General features: G+C 41.0%; 1 protein-coding gene across 1 annotated transcript in view; it reads right to left on the bottom strand.

Moving 5' to 3' along the window:
* Window positions 1-258: 258 nt before the first annotated feature.
* Window positions 259-22,872, bottom strand: part of arhgef18b (rho/rac guanine nucleotide exchange factor (GEF) 18b) — a 32,457-nt gene continuing 9,843 nt past the window's right edge. The window contains exons 5-23 of the mRNA XM_059341155.1: window positions 22,734-22,840; window positions 21,010-21,150; window positions 20,051-20,301; window positions 19,777-19,902; window positions 18,627-18,744; window positions 18,260-18,514; window positions 18,008-18,084; window positions 17,638-17,816; window positions 17,119-17,192; window positions 16,607-16,792; window positions 16,264-16,410; window positions 15,812-15,927; window positions 14,550-14,618; window positions 14,318-14,365; window positions 13,903-14,184; window positions 13,414-13,563; window positions 7,127-7,478; window positions 5,641-5,781; window positions 259-4,313 (exon numbers count right to left, since the gene is read on the bottom strand). Coding sequence (XP_059197138.1) covers window positions 3,997-4,313; window positions 5,641-5,781; window positions 7,127-7,478; window positions 13,414-13,563; window positions 13,903-14,184; window positions 14,318-14,365; window positions 14,550-14,618; window positions 15,812-15,927; window positions 16,264-16,410; window positions 16,607-16,792; window positions 17,119-17,192; window positions 17,638-17,816; window positions 18,008-18,084; window positions 18,260-18,514; window positions 18,627-18,744; window positions 19,777-19,902; window positions 20,051-20,301; window positions 21,010-21,150; window positions 22,734-22,840 — 3,136 coding nt within the window. The 3' untranslated portion in view covers window positions 259-3,996. The remainder of the gene's footprint in view (window positions 4,314-5,640; window positions 5,782-7,126; window positions 7,479-13,413; window positions 13,564-13,902; window positions 14,185-14,317; window positions 14,366-14,549; window positions 14,619-15,811; window positions 15,928-16,263; window positions 16,411-16,606; window positions 16,793-17,118; window positions 17,193-17,637; window positions 17,817-18,007; window positions 18,085-18,259; window positions 18,515-18,626; window positions 18,745-19,776; window positions 19,903-20,050; window positions 20,302-21,009; window positions 21,151-22,733; window positions 22,841-22,872) is intronic.

The following is a 22,872-nucleotide window of genomic DNA, read 5'->3' as shown; positions in this document are numbered from 1 at the left end:
AACAAGGCAGCATCCACCTGTAATGTGGAGGTTTACTAAAAGACTCGTACCTGGAGCAGAACTAAAATGCTCTTACACCAGTTTTTCCTGCTGCCTGACATCTCTCACTCAGAATTATATTGTAGGAGACATTTGGAAATAACAGGAACATGGACAGACATGGGAATGTCTTGAAAAGTCAAGCATGAAAGGTCCTTAGAAAGAGTAGTTTGAGAAAACAATCCCAATTCAAGCTCCACTTAACGTCTTTTTCCGAAGCTTTCGACTACATCACGTGGTCTTCATTAGCAGATGGAGTTTACTCATGCAAGATTCAGCAACTGCTATGATATTATCAATAGCCCTTTTAGGGCTTCTCATCCAAGTTGGACTTTAAATGAAAGGAAAACTTCACCAGAAAACTGAGCGTCTCTTAAAGAAGCCTTTGTTTTTCTTGCATGCCTCCACAGTGGATGGAATATATCAAAACATCTGTTTACAGTGCAGTCCAAGGGGGAAAAAGCTTTCAAGTGGACGTTGAGTTGGGATGTCAAAAACTGGAGAAATATTTGTTTTTATAGGGTTCCACACTGAGAACCACCAAGTATTCACATGCATATTGATTTCACAGTGATGGTGTATATAAATACAATATCTTACAAAGAAAACTGCAGATGCTTCAGTCAGGGTTTGCTACTTTAAACCAGATTTTGGGGAAGTTCAACACCCCATTTAATTTGTCATCTCTGGTGGGAAAATAATTCTCTGTGTATGAGGAGATATTTGTGATCTGGATATGTAGATGGAAAACAAACAAACTGAGAGCTAAAGCCAGATATGAGCTGGACTACAACATGTTGTAAACACACTTGTTATGGACACTCCCTGGAGGATGTTTTTACAAGTAATGACACTTTGTGGACGACCACACAACCAGCACAGTGTCATTTATCCTTCATACAAGAGCACAGACAGGAACCCAGTCAGCAGAATGTCTCTTTGGTTTAACCAACTGAAACAAGCAGATGATTTCGTTTGTACGGCTGCTACGCGGTCTCGGTGAAACATCACTTATGAATCGCGGGAGAAAGACGACAGACAGTGCTCCTCGCCTTCAATGCTACAACATCAGGAGATTAAATTAACACACTTTCATTCAGTTCATTAAAAACAGCAACGACTGATTGTGATTTCATTCAACTGCCACGAGTCTATCCAAGCAAGGCGTACCGCGTGGTAAGTACACACCAGTGTGTGTAGTTTAAGTATATATACACATATGCACAAACAGACTTTTGGCCGACTTTTGCATCTTGATGCACGTCAAATATCTCTGTTCCTTTAAAGAATGTGTAAGAGGGCAGCGGGTGTAGCAGATATCACATACAGTATGTACAACGACAATATACATAATATACATTAACAGTCAAACTCCAGCTAGCGGTCTCAGCTTCAGAGACAAAAAGCTCTGCTGACATTCTTCCCTCCAGAGACACAAACACATTAAGGTGTCAACGACTTCATGATTTAAAGGTTTCTTGAGTATATACAGAGAAAGACAAATGTGATGGACATATCCATATTTCTTCTGTGAAGGAAGATAAAGACTGACATTTTAGACAGCTGTTTTTAGCTGCAACCCGGTCACAGTACCACTTTTCTGTCAGACACAGAGATTTAAGACCCCGCTAATGAAATGTCATCAGCAATCAATAAAGCGCTGTCAATGAGACCTCAGGGCTTCAATTAAAACTGACATCTTCATATATATCTATATGTAGATATACCAGCTCTGTTAAATTTAACCCATGCTGACAAATTTACAGGTGAGTCAGCAAAATGAAGCAGTCTCTGCTAAAAAAAAAATATTAACTTTTAATTTCCTGGTGTGAATGAAAATTAGGACCAAAATCTTAAACTGCTTGAATTTAGTTGTTTATGGTTGGAAATAACACAAAAAGGCTTTAATTCTATTAGATTGACTAGTGCAAAAATCATAATGTTATATTTCCTATTAGTATGATGGATTTGAATGTTTTCAGTGCATATCAACTGCTGTGATTTTTACTTTTGTTCTCTTGAAAGCGTATAATCTCAAATTTTCTATTTTTTTCTGCCGAAGCAGTTAAAAAGTTAATTTTGCCCTTAAAACAACATGCAGCACGAAATGTCATGAATGGTACAGCAAATTATGGTTCCACTTAAATGGCAACAGATGTGTTTCTCAAAGATGTGTCTCTGAAAGGGAAAAGAGTTTTTGTGAAATGGGACAAAGTCAGTGAGGCCTTATTGTTTGTCTACGAGGAACAATATGCTGAGAGTTGACCTCATTTACTGGATGTCTACAAAGAGAATAAAAAGAAAATCAAAACATCGAGCACAACATGTGAGCGGTAAAATCTAGTCTGCACTTGACGAAAGACTCAATTGTTGGTGCAGGATCATAAAACATGGGGATGATAGATTTGTTTCTCAGTCAGAATATATTTTATACAAAAATGCTGTTTGCAGCATCAACTGTTTTTGTGCCAAAAAGCACCTGAGCGAACACTGTCCCTTTATTTCTAGCAGCTCTGCTTAAAGTTTGGGAAAAATATCTTTAAAAGTTTGAAGGCTAATTTAATTATAAGTACATTCTCAAATGTCTCCATCAAACTAATGATCCTATTCAAAACGGTACTTGCCATTAGAGTTCAGAGCCATCGTGGCAGAAACAACAATCTCTGTATTAACTAGTGAAATCGTGTTTAGGAATCATGCTTTTAAAAGGCATACAGGAATTATTGCTAACTGTTTATGAACACAACACTAAAATTTGGTTCTTCCCGCCAGGCTCATTTTCCCCTCCCCAAGATTCACTTTTTTTTTACTTTCTCCACTTGGCGTTTCACCTCGCTATATTGGTGTTTTTTTTGGTGATGCGCCTGCTACTCAGCAAAAACATCAGCAAAATAAAATTAAATAAAATACAGACAGAAGACAGGAACTGCATACTTCTAGTGGGTCCTAAGTTATGATTTGTTGAGAGCTGCTGCTAGAAATGGAAGGAAAGAGCTAACGTGGGCTAATCACAAAATACTTTACAGACATAATAAAGGCCTCTCTGAGTTTGTCTCACTCTGCGTGACTTAGAAAAACAAGGATTTGCCACAAGCTGAACTCTCCCTTAATGGAAATGAAGCATTATTACACAGCAGCCTGAAGAAAAAAAACAAACAAGATTGAAGGAAAAAAACAGTTTCAGGTTTCACAACCACTGGAAACACGAGAAGTGCATCCCACAGTTCAGCCTTCTGTAATAATATGGTTAAGAAGAACAACAAAATTAAATGAACCTTCACAATTTTGACACATCCAAACAGTACACATGTAGTCCATGAAAGTTCATTCATTAGTCTGGAATGGAGTATTTACACTGTGCAAATGAAACATCAAGCAGAAAGTGTCAACGTATTAAGAGTTGGGTCATTTCTGGGGTTCCTGTTGAATCATTTCTTGTGGTTCCAGGTCCAGCAGAAGCTTCTTTCTGAACCTTTCACTTTTTCATGCTTCACTATCCAGCTGGACCCGAGTCTGTTCCTTGACATTGTTCCTTTCGTTCAAATCCCCTTCAGCTTTCGTCTTTGGGTTTGTTAAACTTGATTTAAATCTAATTCCTACACAATAGGAGAAGCCTTTGTTTTGCCAAAGGTTTCCTCCTCATACTTGTTGTCCTTTTGAGCTAAGAAATTAAACTAAAATTTAAATAATAAGAAACTGTGGCATCTTAAAAACAATGATGGCATAGCAGTGTTAAATTAGAGAGGTCATCTTAATTGAATAACATTTTTCTTTCTCCACTGAAGTGCTGACTCGCACTTTCACTACAGCTGTCCACACTGTACGTACCGTAAACCGTCACATTATCGCATGTAAGTGGCTCCTTAGAATGAGACACTTAGTTGGGACCAGTACCCATTCCATAATCACTCTCTCCTTGTTTTTGCAGTTAGTGGTTGGTCTAAAGGGAAGCAGACTTTAGAAGAAGATGACGTCCTCCTTGTTGAGGTCTTCTGTGGGGATCTTGTAAGGTGGCGGCAGGCTGTGACTGTGGGTGAGCCCGTGAACGTTTACCTGAACATGGGCCTGGGCGTTGGGACTGAGGCCCAGCGGCTGCAGGTGAGGCTGGAACTGGAGGGAGCCGGTGCTCTGTGAGTGAGGAGGGATGGTGGGAGGCTGAGGAGGGGACTGTGCAGGAGGCATCGGGGGCTTCTGAACATTTGGAGGGTGGGAGGTGCTGATGGAGGAGGTGGACTGGGTGTCTGGCCCGGCGCTGTCTGGAGGACTGAGTGGTTCTGTCAGAGACGTACAAGAAAAGCTATTAAGCTAAGCTCACACTTCATAACTTTCAACGATGTCACATCACCCACTACAATCCTTAAGAATGTATGGGATAAGCAGGTCAACACACAGATTTAAGCCTCATTCATGCTCCCTTTATGTACGAAAACAGATGTGTAAATGTAATAATTACTGCTCACATACTTCCATACATCCTTTACATAGCACTGCCCATATCACCATGTCACCTCAATGCTATTACACTATGCATTTACACATATATATATTTAATTTATTGTTCTTTTCACTAATGTGCAACATCCTTGCAATCCAAAAATACTCTTTAAACTTATTTGCAGTATTAACAAGAATGTTCAACAGCCAGTAAGTATTTTATATCTGTATTATGCATATGATGCACAGTCAGTATTTATATATTTATGTATATATGTTTGTCTTATGTTTTTGTTATTACATCTTTGTAACTTCTGTATCTTAAGCTGCTGTGATGACTGAATTTCCCCACTGTGGGATAAATAAAGTCATATCTTATCTTTCACCACAGCGGTGCTCAATATTCCTCGTCTCAACCTGCTCATTGGCTGTAGCTTCCTGACAGACGACCCAACAGATCCAGATATTTATCCTGTGAGATATCTGGAATGTGTCTGCAATGCCGAGCCCCTTGGCTTGCATCTTTGAGCAGTTCATACATGGCGACTGTCAGTCATGCGGACGAGCACTGAGCGAATGTCGATTTGATCGGGGGGGGGTTTCGTCCTGGAGCTCCAAAAAGCTGTTAGCAAGTGGAAAGTCGGGCCTAAAGTTGAGTAGTGTGAAGTAGGCACAGAAGAACATAGGATTACTCTAAAAATAGCATAAAAGCTGGCGGCGGATTAGTCATTTGTACCTTTTTATTATAGTTGGTCTTACTTTGGGCTTAACTGAAATCTATCACCTGAAATCCTGCCAGTGTTTTTTTTTTGTCAGCGGTTATTGTGAAGGCTAAAATGTCTGTGTCAGCAGTACAGCCTGCCATTAATCACACTGAAGCATGTGTAATTGATAGGTGTTTACACAGGGTGAGGCTGGGCATGAATGTAAGCTTTAGACAGGAACGTGATCGGGTGGGGTCCGGTTTGCCCAGGTGGAGAATGTGTGTGTCTCATGTTTGTGTCTGTGAGAACCAAGTTTAATAATGCAGTAGACAAAGACAGATGAGGGGAAATTGTGTTTGTCCTGACGGAGCGAAGGAGGAAGTCTGTGTGTGTGTGTGTGTGTGTGTGTGTGTGTGTGTATGTGTGTGTGTGTATGCAAGAGTTTGTGTGTGCATAAAGGTACCTGCGTGGAGATGCAGGGAGTGAGGCTGAGGGGCTGACAGCGGGAGCTGCTGGTGGGGGCTGATGGAACGCTTGGCCTTGAGGGCGTTGTCGTCTCGGGCAGACAGCTTCAGTGGCAGCATCTGCTTCATATCCACTGAGGCTGAGAGGAGGAGGAGGAGGAGGAGGAGGAGGAGAGATAGGGAGCAGAGAAAAAAAGAGACAAACAGAGGGACATAAGGTGATTTACTTGTAAAATTAGATTGCAGTGGTGGGGCAGTGCAGCCTCTCTCAAGCCACTATTTGATAATTCAGAGGGCTGACCCAATTTGGACAGCAAATGTGATCTTAACGAGCTACTTAAATCATGCTGATCAGGTCAAGCTCATGGTAGGCACAGATGGCTTGTATATCGATGAAGAGCCTGTGAGAAAAATCCATTTTAACAGAAAATACTGCACTGTTACACCCCACTGCAACACTCAAACACGCTTTAAAAAGAGTGAATTTTTATAATAATTGAGTTGGCAACTGATGCACAGAAAGCGCGAGTGTAACAGAAAAGTCACACACTCCACCCTCTCCATTTGTTTTGAACCTCCTGCACACTCCCTTTGTTTCCTGTGTTTACTCCAACAAACTACTCATTCATACTTTACGTATTTATGTATTACAGGATTAATCAAATCTACATACACAATATTATAAAACATTTAAAAAACAAGGGCTCCAAATGCTACAGTACACATATTGAATTATTTATATTGTTTACTCCCTTACTTGTCCTCTCTTTCCTGCTGAACAGCCTGCAGTTCAGTTGAGGTTTCACTGAACTTTTGCTAAGATTTAATGTTTTTTACAGGATCTGTTGCAAAATATTCAATTAGACATGAAAAATAATGTGATTTTGATTTAATATCAATATTTACTGTAAAATTGTTTTTACAGTTTCTGGCTATGACAACATCGTAATTTTGCTGATCAAAAAAATCTAAATAACGCATGCCATCCAAACCTTATGGCAGATTAAGATGTTACGGTGTGTTATGGCAACTATTTTGGTAATCAACTAATCATTTGAGTAACTTCATTCTCCAAAAAAACCCAAATTGAATTATTCCAGCTTGTGAAATGTAACAATTTGTTGTTTTTTTGCTGCCCTTCATTGTGGTAACTTGAATATTATTGAGTTTTGGACTATTGTCCAAGCAAAAAAATATATTTTATGACATCACCTTGAGCTGTAGGAAATTGTACTGCATGTTGTATGGACCCAACAATTGAAAAAATAAACAGCAGAAATATTTGTTGCAGCCATAGAATACACCTCTGTATGTATGTATATTATGGTTTATGAATTAATTTCCATGCATAGACGTGTGTGCCCTTCAATTGCTGTTGATTCTTTTCATCAGCTGATAATTATTCACAGATATAGAAAGAAACACAAGTATGAGCCCAAACAGCCTGATTATGTGAAACTCAGTATCTGAGCTCTGACTCCTTACCAGCGCTGTCAGTGCGATGTGAGGCTTTGCCAATCTTGCCTCCTTTCCCTTTGCCGCTGCTGAAGGCGGCCAGCTTGGTGGGGATCTGCTGCTGCACCCCCACCAGTTTGTGCTGCTGGTTGGTTGTGCTGAAGAGATGAAGCGGCACCTCCGTCTTCAGCGGCAGCGTGGAGGAGCTCAACTCTCTCCGCAACATCACTTCAGGACGCTCTGGATAGTCGGCTGGTGCAACGGACAGGCTAGCGCGCACCAGGGGCTTCTGAGGGAGGGGCAGGTCGGAGACACTGGCGGAGGTGTTGAGGCCGGAGGACATGAGGAGCTCGCCGTTCAGACTGCCGGACAGAGGAGCCACCTGGAGGTGAAGAAGACTGCACGTTATTTGCTGAGAGGTGACTCTTCTTCAATTGTTGCAACATCATCACATAAGACTTCAAAATTCAAGTTCAGAAAGGATGGCTTCCCAACTCTGCACTGTAATTATCCATATCTGTGGTCAGATTCAGTTTGGAGTCTGGAGCTGTGGAACGTCAAGTTTGCATGTTGTGTGTGTTGGTGAGTGTGTGTATAAGCAGCCTGCTGTTACTTATGTATGAGAGCACACTTCTGAAGAAAAGAAAAACAAAAAAACTTAAAAACAGCTTCTTAAGAGCATAGAAGACACACACACGCACACACAGATACACACTATAAATCGTCTGTGCGACGCCGTGTCATTACAGAAACACAATCTGTTGAGGAGCAGGGTATTTATGGGCTACAGAGGGAATCAGAAACACATGCGACTGCTTCTGCTGAGCACACAGTTTGGTAAGTTTGGTAACAGGCTTTTGATGTGTTCCAGGAGACTCAAGGACAATGCGCACACACTCACACACAAAATGAGAAACATAAAACCCTAATAGTCCCTGTGCACATAAAGGCGTGTCTAACAAAACAGGCTGGGCTGTTAGACAAGCAGGGGAACAAGAAAATGGCTCTCATGACATCAGGGGATAAAAGACACTGACTGCATTGTCTGCCTAATTACTACACTGAAGGAAAGATGATCTACAGATGGAGTCCACATTATCATCCAATCTGCATTCAATAAGACTGACCAGGAGGATTTCTGCAACAATGGTCCGGTGTAGTGTTTGTGTGTGTGTTAGTAATCCCACATGTGCTGCAAGTTTAAGCGCTTCTACAACATTGTGACCCAGTGTGTTACAGATAGATATTTAACACGCACTAAAATAAAATGTCAAACATAGATGATGTGCCAGTTGTTGGCTGTCCAAAATAAGCTTTGTATCTACATAAAGGGTCATAAAAGTATTTGATGTCTGGGATAACTACAGCTAAGAGACTTATCAATCAATCCCAGACAATCCAACAAGCTGTTGGCAGGTTTCAAAAGGCTAAAAGAAGAAAAAAAAAGAGCCAAAATGATCCCAGAAACTTTGACAATAGAAATGATTATACATGTCTGATTTAAAAGTCTGCCAAAAATAAACAATTTGCACAAGCCAGTTTCTGAACTGCAGGGTGTTTACACAGATCAGAGAGGGCAGGACAAGAAAGGTTGTAAGATGTAAATAGTTCATGTATAGCATGTGGAGCACCCATTTTACCTCCAACACTTGTGTGTACTTACAAATGTATATTTTTGTAGACTTAATTATCATAGAATTTCAGCTTTTTTTTGTTTTTGTGGTGGTTTGTCACATTATAACTGTGTTATTCTGAACAGAAGACATTTTTTAGTTCCCCCTACTTCTAGCCATGATTGCGCTATTTCCATAGAGTTGTTTGACTCAAATATTGTCGAGAAAAACAAGGCTACAGTGGGTCAAATGTGGCAAAAGCAAAAAAAATGCTCTGGAACTGCTTGGGGTTCGGAGGACTAAAGAATAAAACATATTCATTAATTCATTATGAGGAATTAGATATATAGTAGATGATAGGCTTTCAATAAACAACCAGTGGTTATTAATGGGAAATGAAGGCACTGGCTGTTAAAAGTTCATCAATCAGCATGTACCGACTGTATATGATAAGCAAACCAACAACACAGAGCTGAAATAACTGTAATACCGTGATCAGCAAACAAAAAAGGGTTAGTCCAACACGTTTAAACACCAGGGGTGTCTTTAACTTTAAGTCTGTAACTGTTCTGTTTGGTATGCAGGCCACATGCGACATGATTGATGATGAAGCAGAATACTTCCTGTGGAGAGGGGGAACGCATGATGACAGTGTTTTACAAGGCATGAAGGGCAGACTCATCTGACTGTGACTATATGTGTGTGTGGAGACTGTAGCTTCCCCCAGCAGAGCATGACAGGCAGAGGGGGGCCCTGCAGTGGGAAAGTCTCCCCCTTCCTTCTTCCCCTCCATCATTTTCCCCCTTCGGCACTCACTCATCTTGGCACACAGATGTTGCATTGTTCCCAGAACAAGGTGATCGGCTTTAAGCGGCATAAACAGCCGGTTTCCAGGGCAGTAAACTGTGCGGAAGCTACAGAGCACAAAGAGCCCTGACTGACAGCACATAAACAATTAACACTGGCTGCTTTCCAGAGGCTTCTGTTAATGACAGGCTTGGTCCAACTAATTATACAGCCAGGTTCCTCTCATCATGAAAACTGCATGGATACTCCCATATCATACATATGTACACCAACGCTGCACAATGTGTTTACTTGTAAACAATGTGACAGAGATACTGGTTGTTGAATCTAAACTGGACTAGATGATGTGTGCAACTATTGCATGTGTGAGATATTGACTTGAGTATTAGTTTCTATGTGCAGCTCTGATCTGTGGTGAATTAATGAGATTAGCAAACACTGTTGCTTCAAACCAGTTTAATCCCAAATCAAATTGTGTCCAAGTAATTTATAGTTTACAAATGTGACGATCACACAGAGAAAGTATTTTGTATCAAGTTTGGTGGCGATTCAAAATTAGGGTCATTTTTTTCTAAATCTGGGTTTATTACTTGGTACGGGGTTATTTGGTTGATACTCAAAAAGGCAATGAATACAGATAGTCATCCCTACCAATATATCAAAAAACTGATGGCTGGAAACAAGCAAGATGCACAGAAAAAGTGCAATATTACAGTTGAAAGAGGCTACAGAATAGTGCTGCAAACAGTTAGGATAACTTCAGTGACAGATGGCTTAAAAAAAACATCTACCCTCAAGCTTTTTGTTCTATCAGCTGACTATAGAAAAAGCAAGCCAGTCATCAAGGTGTGTGTGTGTGTACATGATATGGGTGCGAGTATATGAAGAGTTGCTCTGTGAGGTTTTTTTTCAGGCCACATGAACATACTCAACAACAGCCTCGTAAATCAGCCCGAGGCCAAACGGGAAGAGACAACTCAGTGTAAAAAACACAGGTACAGGTCATCATTTTACAGCCTTTTAGGACCTTTTCATGTTTTTCTTCAACTTTGCTAAAATTCCCGTGTTCTCAACGATGTTCTGTCATGTTCATGTAGTAAGTCACACCAGGTAGCAATTCAATTTTACAGGTTTCTACCTTTTGAGCACAAAGCAGGAGAAAGGGGCAGCTGTTAAATGGACAGCTTTGCCTAAAGGCATTTCAAAAAGTTTACTGAAGGAAGAAATTCCCCCTATAGACCTACCAAACCTTTGACCTTGTAGATATAAACCCACATTATATGTTTCACATATGCTTCCAGTAAATATGTAATTTTTCCTATTGACTCTTGCTGTATTGTGCATGTAATTTCTCACCTTGACCGTTTACTGTCAAATCCCCATCTCCAGCTCCAACCTTGATTATCAACACGCTTTATGACTTTAAATACACAGGACTATTGAGCAATCAGACCCGAGGCTCTGTTGGAGCAGGGCCAATAAAAAAAGGCAGAGCCCAATGCGTTCCTTATCAAGGGGCCAAGTGTGATCACATGAGATAACAAATGAAAGAGAAGCTCCTCTGAAGTCCGGGCATGCTGCAACTAGCACCGTTCTTGCGCAAACACTCACATATGTTCCGCAACACACACACAAACAAGAAGGCATGTCTTTTTTTTTTACGAGGTCTAATCATAGCTCCACGGTTTGCTGATGAGTCTTAATGTTGGGTGGCTGTGATTAAATGTCTGTTGATATCAGGCTGGCCCAGAGCCTGGAACAGATCCTGAGGTCACAGCTGATGAAAAGACTGTTTGATGTGTTTGACGCAGAGGGGAAACAAACCACTTCCAAATCTCCCATAACCGCAGCCAAAAAATTCCCATAGCACAGCCAACAGTATAGAATTGCAACCCATACATCTGAATGTGTACAAAACACACAAACACAATACTTAGCTGGCCTTAAATAAATATTATGGGCGTGATTTAATTAGCTGGTGATAGCGTCAAGATCGGACCAGCTTCAGGTCTTATCTTGCAGTCCATGTAGCAAACAAACCAACCACATTGCATTCTTACTCACCATCACTGTTTCAGTGAATGCCTCTGTAATTACAAGGGTCCCTGCTGCATTATGAGTAATGCACATGAGGTCGATTCAGCCAGAGGCTGTGGTTTTCTACGAGCCACTGTGAAGGTACAACTCAGACTTTCTGCAGCCAGTAATGAGATGATGAATGCAAATAACGCGTGTCAGCTGGTTGTGTTTGTGTACGTCTGGAGTTAAGACTCCATTCAACCAACTAAAACATGCCATTGAACGATCTTCTTAGCATGAAGTCTTTGGGACGGTAAATAGGCAGCCAGATGTCTGAAGACGTAAAACTGCAGTGTGTGAATTGCAATAAAACAGCGGAATACAAAGTTTCAAAGAAAGCACTGTAGCTTTTGTGGACGACAAGTCAGGACTTGAATGGATGTCACTGTGTCATCTGTCAGTTACTCAGCTCAGTATGTAGGAGGAAGAGACACTAACTAATCACATGACTGTCAAGTGTCAATCGGGTAGGAATGTCAGACAGCAGAGGGGCACCAGTGGCATCACTGGAGACGACCTCCATCAGAAAAGCATCTGCATGGAGCATGTGTATCAGTACAGGAAACCACTATAACCTCTTGGAAAACAGCCATCCAGGTGAATGCTTTTAGCATTCTTATATGGGAGCGCTAGTCAGAGTGAACAATCCCATCATTAGGTGTGTTTTACATGGCCTCCACCTGATGACAGAAAAAAGTGGGTCTCTGGAAGCAGAGCGGTCATTAATGTTCATGCTCCTTTATGGTTTCTGGCCTCGTTCGGTCTTGTAAGTCTGTTGTGGCTGAGCATATTTTTCTTGTATGACACGATAATAATACAATAATTCAAATTAAAAAAAGGTCAAAAATCTAGATTGCTTGTTTTAAAAATGTACCCACTACTTTAACTTTAATAATAAAAAAATAATATAATACAGTATTTGTGTATACATCTGTATCTTCTCGGTTGGATGAGAGTCTGAATCGAGATAAAAGTTCCCATGCTACGGTTGCCCTTCCCTCTCCTCAGCGTGTCACAGAGAACGTCAATCAACCAAACTGTGATGGTGATACGGCCCATTGGAAATGCACACAAACACACAAGGCTGATATTAAGTAACTCTGCTGTAGCTCCTTGACAGATCTGTTAGCACCAGGCATGAAATTACAGTCAGTGGATCCTTCGCAAAGCTCCTCTCCCATGAAACTCACAAACAATGACCCGCATTGTACTACAAGGAGAGAAAGAGGGATAAGCACAGGGAGGAGAGGAAAAACAGAGGTAAAGAGAGGTGAGGAGCAAGCGTAGGTGGTAAGAGATGTATCCAGTTGAATGTGTTTTGTATTTGTCATCTATGAAACGGGCTGTGGGAGCTGAAACCAAGACTTCCTTTCTACCAGTAAGAGGCCCTGAACTCATCAGTGTTTCAGATGCTTAAATACCTGAGAAGGGTGGGTACAGGATCTGTGCCCAGGGGAAAGGTTGGATGGAAAAAAAGCCAGCCAAGGTAAAGGAAAGGTTTGGAAAATTGAGGCAACAAAACAGCGCAAAAAGGAAGCAAGAGAAATGGGAAAGCCCCTTGTTATTCTTTGTCCTGTGAGTATCACCAGCACCACAGCCCCTAGTATCACCGCTGTCAGCAAGCACCTCGCCCTTATCCTCATTATTTACTTTCTGTTACATTACTTTAAAGGTCATTCAAATCCACTTCTTAAACTAGCCAGTAAACAGCTAATTTTCTAGTCTTGTATTGTACTTTATGGCAAGCCTTTTCTCTCAAACAAAGAAAACAGTGATATTTCTGCATCCCAGGAATCATCTCCACAACACGTTCCCTACCTCAATGGTCTTCCTCTTGATCTTCTTCTGGTGTTCCAGGCGTTCCTTTTCCTTCTCCACAGCTCTGGTGGACTCTCTCAGCCTCTCCAGGTCGTGCTGGTACGTCTCCCTCTGACTCTCAAGCTCCTTCCTCTCTTCTGCCAGATGCTCCTGCATCAGAAAAAGAAGCAAAGTTTGTTTGGAGTATGTATAATTGTGAAATGCATTATGTATTTTTGTTTTTCATTAATTACCTGTGTGCAAAATGTATACACTGAACTGAGACATGAACTTGAAAAAAAGTTTCTAAAACCATTGGGAGCCATTTGTGTACAGGTCATGCAAACTGGAACATCAACAGCAAAGTTTATTTCTTCATGTTACAAATGAGATAATCACATTTAACAAAGCTAAGCTGCAAGGTCGTGAAATTGAGCTTTTTCGCACATATCTTCTAAAAAAAATGAACAACATCTGTTCCACAGCCCTCAGGTAAGACAGAGCATTCACCTCCAGCCTCCTGCACTCCTCCTCCCTCTGTCGGAGCCTGGCCTCAGTGGCCTCCACCTGCTGGCGGTGCCTCTCCCTCTCCCTCTCCCAGCGCTGCTGCTCCTGACGATGCTGCGACTGCAGCTTGTGGAAGCTGGCCAGCTCTTCTCTCTGCAGAGCCAGAGTCCGCTGTTTCTCCTGCTCCAGGAGCACGTTCCCTCTGTGGCGGCCAGGCAGCGTGGCCCGCTCTGTCAGCGAGGCCCTCTGCAGCTCAATGTGACTGTCCTGCTGTGATATGATGGCCTGAAGAAAGAGATGATAACAACTATTGACACAATTTATGAAGCAAGTAATCTGCAAGCTCATTCCATATTTTAATTAGACTTTCACTGACTGCATTTGTTAACATTATGTACAGTGGAGGGGACAATATTACCTGCAGACTATAGAGCCTTTGGGACAGCATCAGCACTCTGTCAAAGAACTAAAGACACAGGCAAGGTTATTATAATCAAATAACAACTCGAATCACAAAAACAACACAGCATCTAATCGGATTACCAAACTTCTCATGGGTACGGCTTTTCAGTTCAGCAGGCATGGCTATGAATATCAAATCCAGCAGAGTTGTGTAGCACAAGGTGACAGATGAGAGAAGGAGAGTTTACCTCAGCCTCGGGGAAGGAGTTGGACCAGATGCGGTTCCATCTGGCAGGAGAGCAGCAGCTCTCATCAACCTGTGCAACAACAGTCAGACACACAGCCGCTCATACTAATGAAACACTGAGTACTGGATACAGTACGATATACAACACATTACAAGACAATACAGGTTCTGGGCAAACATTAAGAATAGTTGTTAGGGTCATGTATGCTTATAGAAGATATGCAAAAAACATGAGATCAGCTGATTCTCAAGTCAGAATTAAGAGACTTTATGCACGTTTCATTTCTGTGCATTCTACACACTACTACACAAAAGCCGTACGTTTGAGCCTCCACGCTCAGATAAGGAGTCTGTTTTGCACCAAAATCTGCAACTAGCAGACATATCTGAACGCTGAGTGTAGTTAGTATCTTTGAGCTTGTTCATGTTGTTTGATAGCTTGTGGCAGTGGCTGACACAGCATTAGTGGTTTTAAAAACATACAATAATATCAACTATGATGTTACAGTGTATTTTTGCTCTCCGTTCTGAAGAGTCCGCTCTGCGCTGGAGGTTTCAGGTTTCTTTTATAGCTTTTGATTGGCTTTACAAAGTAGTAATGTACCAAATCTAGCTTGGCTGGCATATGACTGAATCTCAGATTTTAGGGAAACGTACAGACATTTTCCTTCAGTAGAGGAACGTGAAGACTGCACAGATACAAGTTAGTATAGTCAAGGTCAGACATTTTAGGTGACATACACAGAAAAAAATGCTTTTTCTTATTGGAGGGGGACTTTAAAAAACCGTTATTGGAGAACTTAGCAGCATAAGAGAGGAACTATTGATAAAATATCTGTCAGTAATTCAACAAAGAGTATTTGTTTCTAAATTACTTAACCTAAAGGGATTTTTTAGGAACTTAAATTCACGGCGCTGTCACTCTGTTATTATTACAACTGATCCTGTGACAGAGAGTAACACCGGCTTTGTTTCTCACACACTGCTCATTGTCAGCAACACATATTTTGTCTGCCTGATCAGTCTCATTCTTGTTTTATCAAGGCTTTATCTATTTATAAACAAATGAAGTGACCTGCGAGAACAGAGTTACAGTAAACATCAGGACATGGAAACTTTCCAGATGACTTGGTCTGGTCATTGCTATTTACAGGAAATAACACCATGACTCACCCTGAGATATACTGTGTGTGTGTGTGTGTGTGTGTGTGTGTGTGTGTGTGTGTGTGTGTGTGTGTGTGTGTGTGTGTGTTGAGCCCCTACCGTCTGCTCCAGGGTGTGGCTGCCACAGAGGTCTTTGAGCTGAGGGTCAGAGCTGGCTCTCTGGCTTCTGTCTCTGTTTCTAGACTCGCCAGAAAAGTTCTTCTTCACGCTGCCATCTGGCACAGAGACATCAGCACCGACACACACAGAAAAAGGGACACAGTGACCAACACACACAAATAATTATGGCAAACAGATACATAAAAATATTGACATTCACAGGCTGCACAGAAACAACACACATATACATGGAAATGTGCACCAAATGCACCAAGAATATCCTTAATTGAAAAACCATACACATAAATTCAACCAATAAAAACAATTCAAGGAATCAACAGTCATATTTGTTTGCAATTCGAGATTTATTCATGGCATAAAGGCCACTGAAATACAACTGCAAATCCATTAGATGGTAGACTTCCTCAGGGCATGGATTGTGCTGGACTCACTCTTACTGAGGATGGTGGGGCTGCTGTCATAGCCTCCAAACGTGTCCGCTCGCCTGGGCAGAACCCCAGAGCCGCCTCCTTCCTCCAGCCGTGGGGTCGGAGTCTCCTCCCTCACTCCAGACTGCAGCAGGTTCTGGAGGTTCTCCACTGAAGTGAAAGAGATAGCAAGTTAGGACTGATAGGTGGACAGTGAGAGATTGAGGGGAATAGTAGCATTTTCAACAATACTCCTACTTCCTGATTTATTACAGCTACAGTACATGAAAATTCTGTGTGTAAAATGCACACTGTGCCATACCTTTGTATCTGAAGCAGATACACATAACATGCAGTGTTTTCCTACCCTCAGTGATAGCTCCTTTGAGCAGGGTCTCCCCCTGCTGGAGGTCTGAGGCATCTCCTCGGAGCAGAAGTCTGGAACGTGAAGCTGTGTCCTCCAGACCTGCTACAGACTCCGCCATGTCCGCAAACAGCTGCAGCTTCTCAGTAAGAGCCTGGACAACTATTGAATCCTTATGGCTCAGTCGTTCTACAATTGGAAACATAAAATTGAATAAGCATATAAAAAAACAGTTAGGGATGCAGTTTTTTCACATGCTCACTTCTTGTGCATCCATACATTCCCCTTATTCTTTGTCACACACAAATATTGTAAGATGTTATAAAATGCGTTTGCTGCATGGAATAAATAAAAAAAATACATAAATATTTGTCAAAAATCAGAGGAAGTCAAACCAGCTTCTAAAGATGCACTGTGAACAATATGATACATGAGCACCCCCTGGTGGCCGACTGCATCTACTATATGATTTTCAGAGACTTGATTATGTCACTTCTGATTTGATCTGCAGTTACCTTGAAATTCTTTGAACCTGAAAGCTCGTGCCTCTTCCTCCTCGCTGAACAGCCTCTCCTCTGTATGTGGACAACTGTGAGACAAAAACCAATACAGATGTAACGCTGTGAAATACTTTTTATGCCACATAAAATGAAATTTGAGACCAATCATTTTATAATATTTTTTACAACATTAAAAGAAAAAAAACAACATGAAGGGACATCAATAACTTTGGGCCTGGGACATTTTTGCCCAAATGTTTCCAGTGACATAAATGTGACCTTTTTGGCTTGTGGCGAAGCATAAAATAAAACTGCAAAATATGTGGCATTTTAAATAATAGATGTTAACAATTATTTGTATAATAATAAAAAAAAACCCAATAAATAATATCCTTTTTTTAGATTAATTAATTCAACGCCTTTTATGTATTTTCAAGGATCTGCTGGAACACTGTTTTGTTTAAAAACTTTCCATAAATTCTAAATAATAGTAATAAACGGCTGTGTATTTTCTCTCCGTGTAAATGCAGCTACCTCTCAACAGCTTGCCGTATCTGTGTCATCCAAGTGTTTCGCTCCTCCTTGGAGGTGGTGTGGATCTCGTACATCTCTGGCTCATTGGAGGAGGCGCAGATAAGAAACATTGCTTTCTCCTCATGAGCCACTTCCCTGACAATCAGCTTCTGAAGAGAGATCACTGACGGCTTGTTGTCCTGAGCAGATAAAAAATGAGAAGGAGAGAAAGAAGAAGAAGAAGGAAAGAGACAGGAGAGAGGGTTTTAGGTTTCTGGTGCTTAAGCTTAAGCTATGCTCCCACTCACATCTTACTGCACTTTACTCAAGTATGCATATATATATTGCTTTTCTTAGATAGCGTCACTGACAGAACAGATAAATTACTCACCACTGTAGCGAACACATATCTCTGATCCTTCTCTTGTAGCAGGAGTAACACATCAGACAACAGCACTGCAAGAATATCTGGAAGCACAAAAATCCCAAATGACACCTTTAGAGTTGCAAGCTGAACAGAGACAGCAGATAATGGATAATAGACACACTTCAAATGTGAGATTAGAATGTTTTTTCCTGAAAGAGAACTACATATGTTCACACCACTAGATGAGCAGATCAGTAAAGTATTGCTCCATGATACCTTTGAGTCTGCCAGAAGCAGCTTTCCAGTTGACTGTGCCCTCGTGCAGCAGCCGCCTCCGGCCCTGCGCCAGGTCCTCCCTGCGAAACACTCTGCCATCTTTGATTTTTCCCAGTGCCTTTGGCTCCATCTTGTTGTGTATGTCTCGGAGTCGAGAGTTCTTCTCATGGAGGTTTACAAGAGAGTCGACCTGAACAATGGTGTCTTTAATCAGACCCAGAGCCCGAGTCAGGTCCTCATGCTCCTCTGTACCGACTAGAGACAGAAAGAGATGTGGGATACTCAATAGATGCAGCAAAATCAAACTATAACGACTGAAGCGACTCTTCAACAGTGATGTATTTAGAATGCATGTAAAATACTGCACCTTCAGTGTTGTTAATAATGCGCTCCACCAGCACTGGGTACTTGGTAATGCGCTGAGTCACCAACAAAATACACTCGCTCACTCCTAACCTCCGCACAATGGACAGGTTTCTGATTTTCTGAAAAAGAACAAAGACATTATTTAAATTAAAGTTTTTCAGATACACAGATTTACATTGGTTTAAATCTGCCTTATGGTTATTAGAGATATGATTTTTAGTATAGTCAAATAACTAGATCAGTATCAGTATCGGAAGTAAAGACAAAAATAATGCAATCCGATCTATAAGCCTAAACTATCACATACATGCTTCTAAGTTTTGGGCGAGGTGAGCAGCAGGTGTCAGGTGAACAGTTAGTGTTATATAGAGGTATTGTTGTGAGCAATGTATTTCTTCCTTTAGGGGAGTAGCTGTTTCACAGTTTGATGCTTTTAGATGGCCAGGTTTAGCAAATTGGATTTTGAATTGAACCGCTTAGTTGTTTGAGGGAAAGAGACGGTATCCGGACCCAAAAAAGTGGTATCATGCCATCCCAAATGATTATATGCCTCTAAAAAGACAAGTTGCCGTTTAATTTCCTGTCTATTCAGACTTATACATGCAGTGACGACCTTTTAGGAATTTAATGAAAGGTGTTATTTTCTGTTGAAATGTTGATACTTCACAGACATCTTCGACCCAGCAGCAAAGAAGATCTATCCAAGGTGGGCATCAAAGATTAGTTCCACCATTTCAGTATCTAACCACATGTGAGATATCATCATAATCTTCTGTTCTTCAGTCATAGTTGGTGAAGTTGGGATTTTTTTCCAAACATTATCGCATCAGCGTGAAGTTGAAATTTTGGTTATTAAATGTCACCACTTCAACATTTAATCCTCTAAAACATTTGTGTTAAATTTTATCATCATTGGTGTATGAATTCTTGAATTATGGACAAAAATGGTTTTGTGAGGTCACAGTGACCTTGACATTTGACCACAAATTTCTCATCAGTTCACCATTGAATCTAAGTGGAACTTTGTGCCAACTTTGAAGAAATTCACTCAAGGCATTTTGAGATATTGCATTCAGTTGAATGGAACAGACAGAATGACAATCATAAAACCTATGGCCACAGAGGCATGATAATCCAAACTAATGTCTTACCCGTATGATGTTTTGAAACTTTTTGTTGTTTTGCAGCTGTTCTTTGTAGTAGCTGACAGCCTCCGTGTGGTGACTGCAGAAGTCTCCATAGCTGTCCTTCATCCTCTCTCCTATTTCACCTGAAAACTGTAGAAGCAAGGAAACTGTCATTTCTCTATTCTGTTTGTGGGCCCAAACTGCTGTGGTCTTAAGTATTTAAGGTATTTAAGAAATCAATGCAGGTTGTTTTATGCCTGTGTGTTCTTGATGGACGTGCTGTGTATCTGCTCCTTACCTGTGCGATCAGAATGTCTGCCATTCTGTTGATGGTGTAGTTCCTGTTGCTGGGCGAAACAAGGTTTTCTCGCTGCCGCTCTTTGAGACGAGACAGGAAATGTGTGTGAAGCTCGAGGAGGCTTTCCAAGCGGGGGAACAGACAGTCCAGCCTGCCTGAGTCCATCTGGAGGTTCTCCTTTAGCTCCCGGACGTACACACGCAGCATTATCTTCAGTGTCCGCACATGATGCATCTCCGTCTGCATCAGCTCTGTACAGTGACAAAGAGACATGCTTGTGTTCTGCCATGTAAACTGTTAGCTCTGCAATGCTACGGGCTGAACTGTGATTTAAAGTTTTCCTTGAAATAGTCCTAAAATCAATGCAATGTAATGCAATGCAAAGATAGAAAGATGATAAAATGGGAGGTGAATATTCACCAGTGATACACTCAAACCAAATGGTCAGTGTTTGAGTTTCATTGTGAGTAATGCAAGCACCAGGTTTTGTAAATTAAGAACAATTTCTGAATATAAAAGAAAATAGCCATGTTTTCATAAAAGTTGAAAGCAAATACAAAGCAAAATTTTGAAATGTCATCAAAAAAAATGTGAATTAGGGACATTTCCATCAACTGGTTTAGAGCGAATACACAAAGCTGCACAAAGGTACTTTGGTCAGAGGATGGCAGTGTAATGTATTGCTGCAGGCTAATCCGAGAAGAAGCAGAAGCAAAGCAAAGAAACTTTAATGCACATTTTTGAAAGTTTTTATCAAATTTCAAAATGTGCATAGAAACTCATTGATGGAAACGTAACTAATTTCTAGTTAAACTGTATTCATTTTGATTTTTTTTCTCTCCACCTTGATTCCAACAATGAGTGTGATGCTAAATAAGCGGAGTCCACTTTTTAAAATTAAATCAGCAAGCTATCCCTTAATCCACGGCAACCAATTGAATCTTCAACATGACACTTACCATAGATCACATCCTGCCTCTTCACTGTTTCTTTTGAGTGCTTCTTAACATGCTGCTGGTCAACTGCCAAACTCCATGACTCTGCCTCCAGGTCCTGGGCATCAGACTCCAGATCAGCCCGCACTGCTGCATAGTGAGCATCTGAGGAGAGCAGCAGAGGCATTAAAACTGTGGTATTTCAGTGTTACAATAAAAATTAAAAAAATATGGTGGGAAATTGCACAAAGTTCATGTTTATTAGGTCACGGTCATCACCAAGATTTCACCGACTCTCAAACTCTATTAAAATGACTGATGACACAGTGAACAGATCTCTCTTAAAGACAAAAGCAACTCAGTTCTCAAATGACTTTAAAAGAGTTATCTATATTTAGTATCATTCATAAATGATGACATTCAAGAGATCATTCTCTTAAAAAGGTCTCCAGTTACTAATTGTGCAGCGTCCAAGTGTAAAAATAGTTCACTGCTGATGTAATGTCTCGTCCTCTTGCGTTTTGGCAGGGCTGAAAATGATACATGGAGATAGTGACGAGATATGAACCCAGTTATCCTAATTAAACAGCATACCATTCTTAGTCAGTCCCAATCTTTTGAAAATATAAAATATAAGGCTTTACCCACCAAACTAAAACTACAGCCTATAATTATGACACTGCTGTGTGTGTCACTCAGTATTAAAGTAAAACGCACCCTAAAAAGGGAAAGATCTCATAGGATAAATAAATAATAGGAGGAGTAAGCTCAGAGATAAATGATTGGCTGAACCGTTTGAACTGTCTCCTCTCTCTTTTAATACCTGGACTCTTTTTTTTTTTAAACTATTATTTATTGCCCCTCCGCTATGGATGTATTAATAACTAATTTATTCACCAGGCTCAGCAAAGATTTTTTTATCTGCCATATGTCTAGTGTGGGCTGATGGTTGGTGTGTGTGTGTATGTGTGTGTGTGTGTGTGTGTGTGTGTGTGTGTGTGTTTGTTTATTGTATGTACTGTTGGGTATGGACACACCCTGCTGCTCCTCTAAATGTGAAGTTCCTAGCGGAAAAATAAAGTTCTTAATAAAGACCTCTTCTTTTTGATTGATTTATTTTTTGCTTTTGTCTGAGCACATTTAAACTTGCACATTGTTTAGACAATGGGAACTGTGAGTGCTGACCTGAACTCAGCTCAAGAGGTGCTGATTTATAACTGACCATGCCCTTTTACCGATTACATCACTATTCATCAAGAACAATGACTTTAAAATTGTGGGAACTTCCTTAAACGGTGTTTGTAGCAACAATAGGAGCAGCATAGCACCTGAAATGTGCAGCATCTTCAGCAATATACTACAAGGCAACAAAGTGTGAAAAGAACAATCTACATGCTCCTGAATGAGCAGTGTGTGTCCAATAAAACAATAAACCTTAAAACAGGGCTGCTGGGAGAAACAAATGGTGCGGTAGCGGTTTCTATGTGGGAAGCTGGCTGGTACCTCTCTCTCCCACACACTACAACTTAATGAGAAAGGGTGAGGTCACCTCTGACTCCACAAAACACACTACACACCCTCTCCTTCCTGGATTTAAGAAAACTCCCTGAGACAAACTATCATTCTGTACACAGTGAAACACACAGCTCTATGGGTTTTGCTACCACCATAACCATTTCCCTACAGGAAACAATTTTAACCAAGTGTGGAAATCCAAGTTCAATTCCATCCTCAGTGAGTGAACTCACCTTCAACAATGATGGACTCGGTGGTGGAGGGAGCGAGGGAAATGGCGTCTTCGTTGCAGCGTTTGGAGCGGAGAGCATCTGTTTCATCCATCTCCCCAGGGAGGGATCTGAGGGACGACAACCACAGGTCCAAGGTGGC

This window comes from Centropristis striata, chromosome 9, assembly GCF_030273125.1.
Source record: "Centropristis striata isolate RG_2023a ecotype Rhode Island chromosome 9, C.striata_1.0, whole genome shotgun sequence".
Taxonomy (NCBI): domain Eukaryota; kingdom Metazoa; phylum Chordata; class Actinopteri; order Perciformes; family Serranidae; genus Centropristis; species Centropristis striata.
Note: the sequence above shows the minus strand (reverse complement) of the source record. Positions and strands in the feature narration are given on the sequence as shown.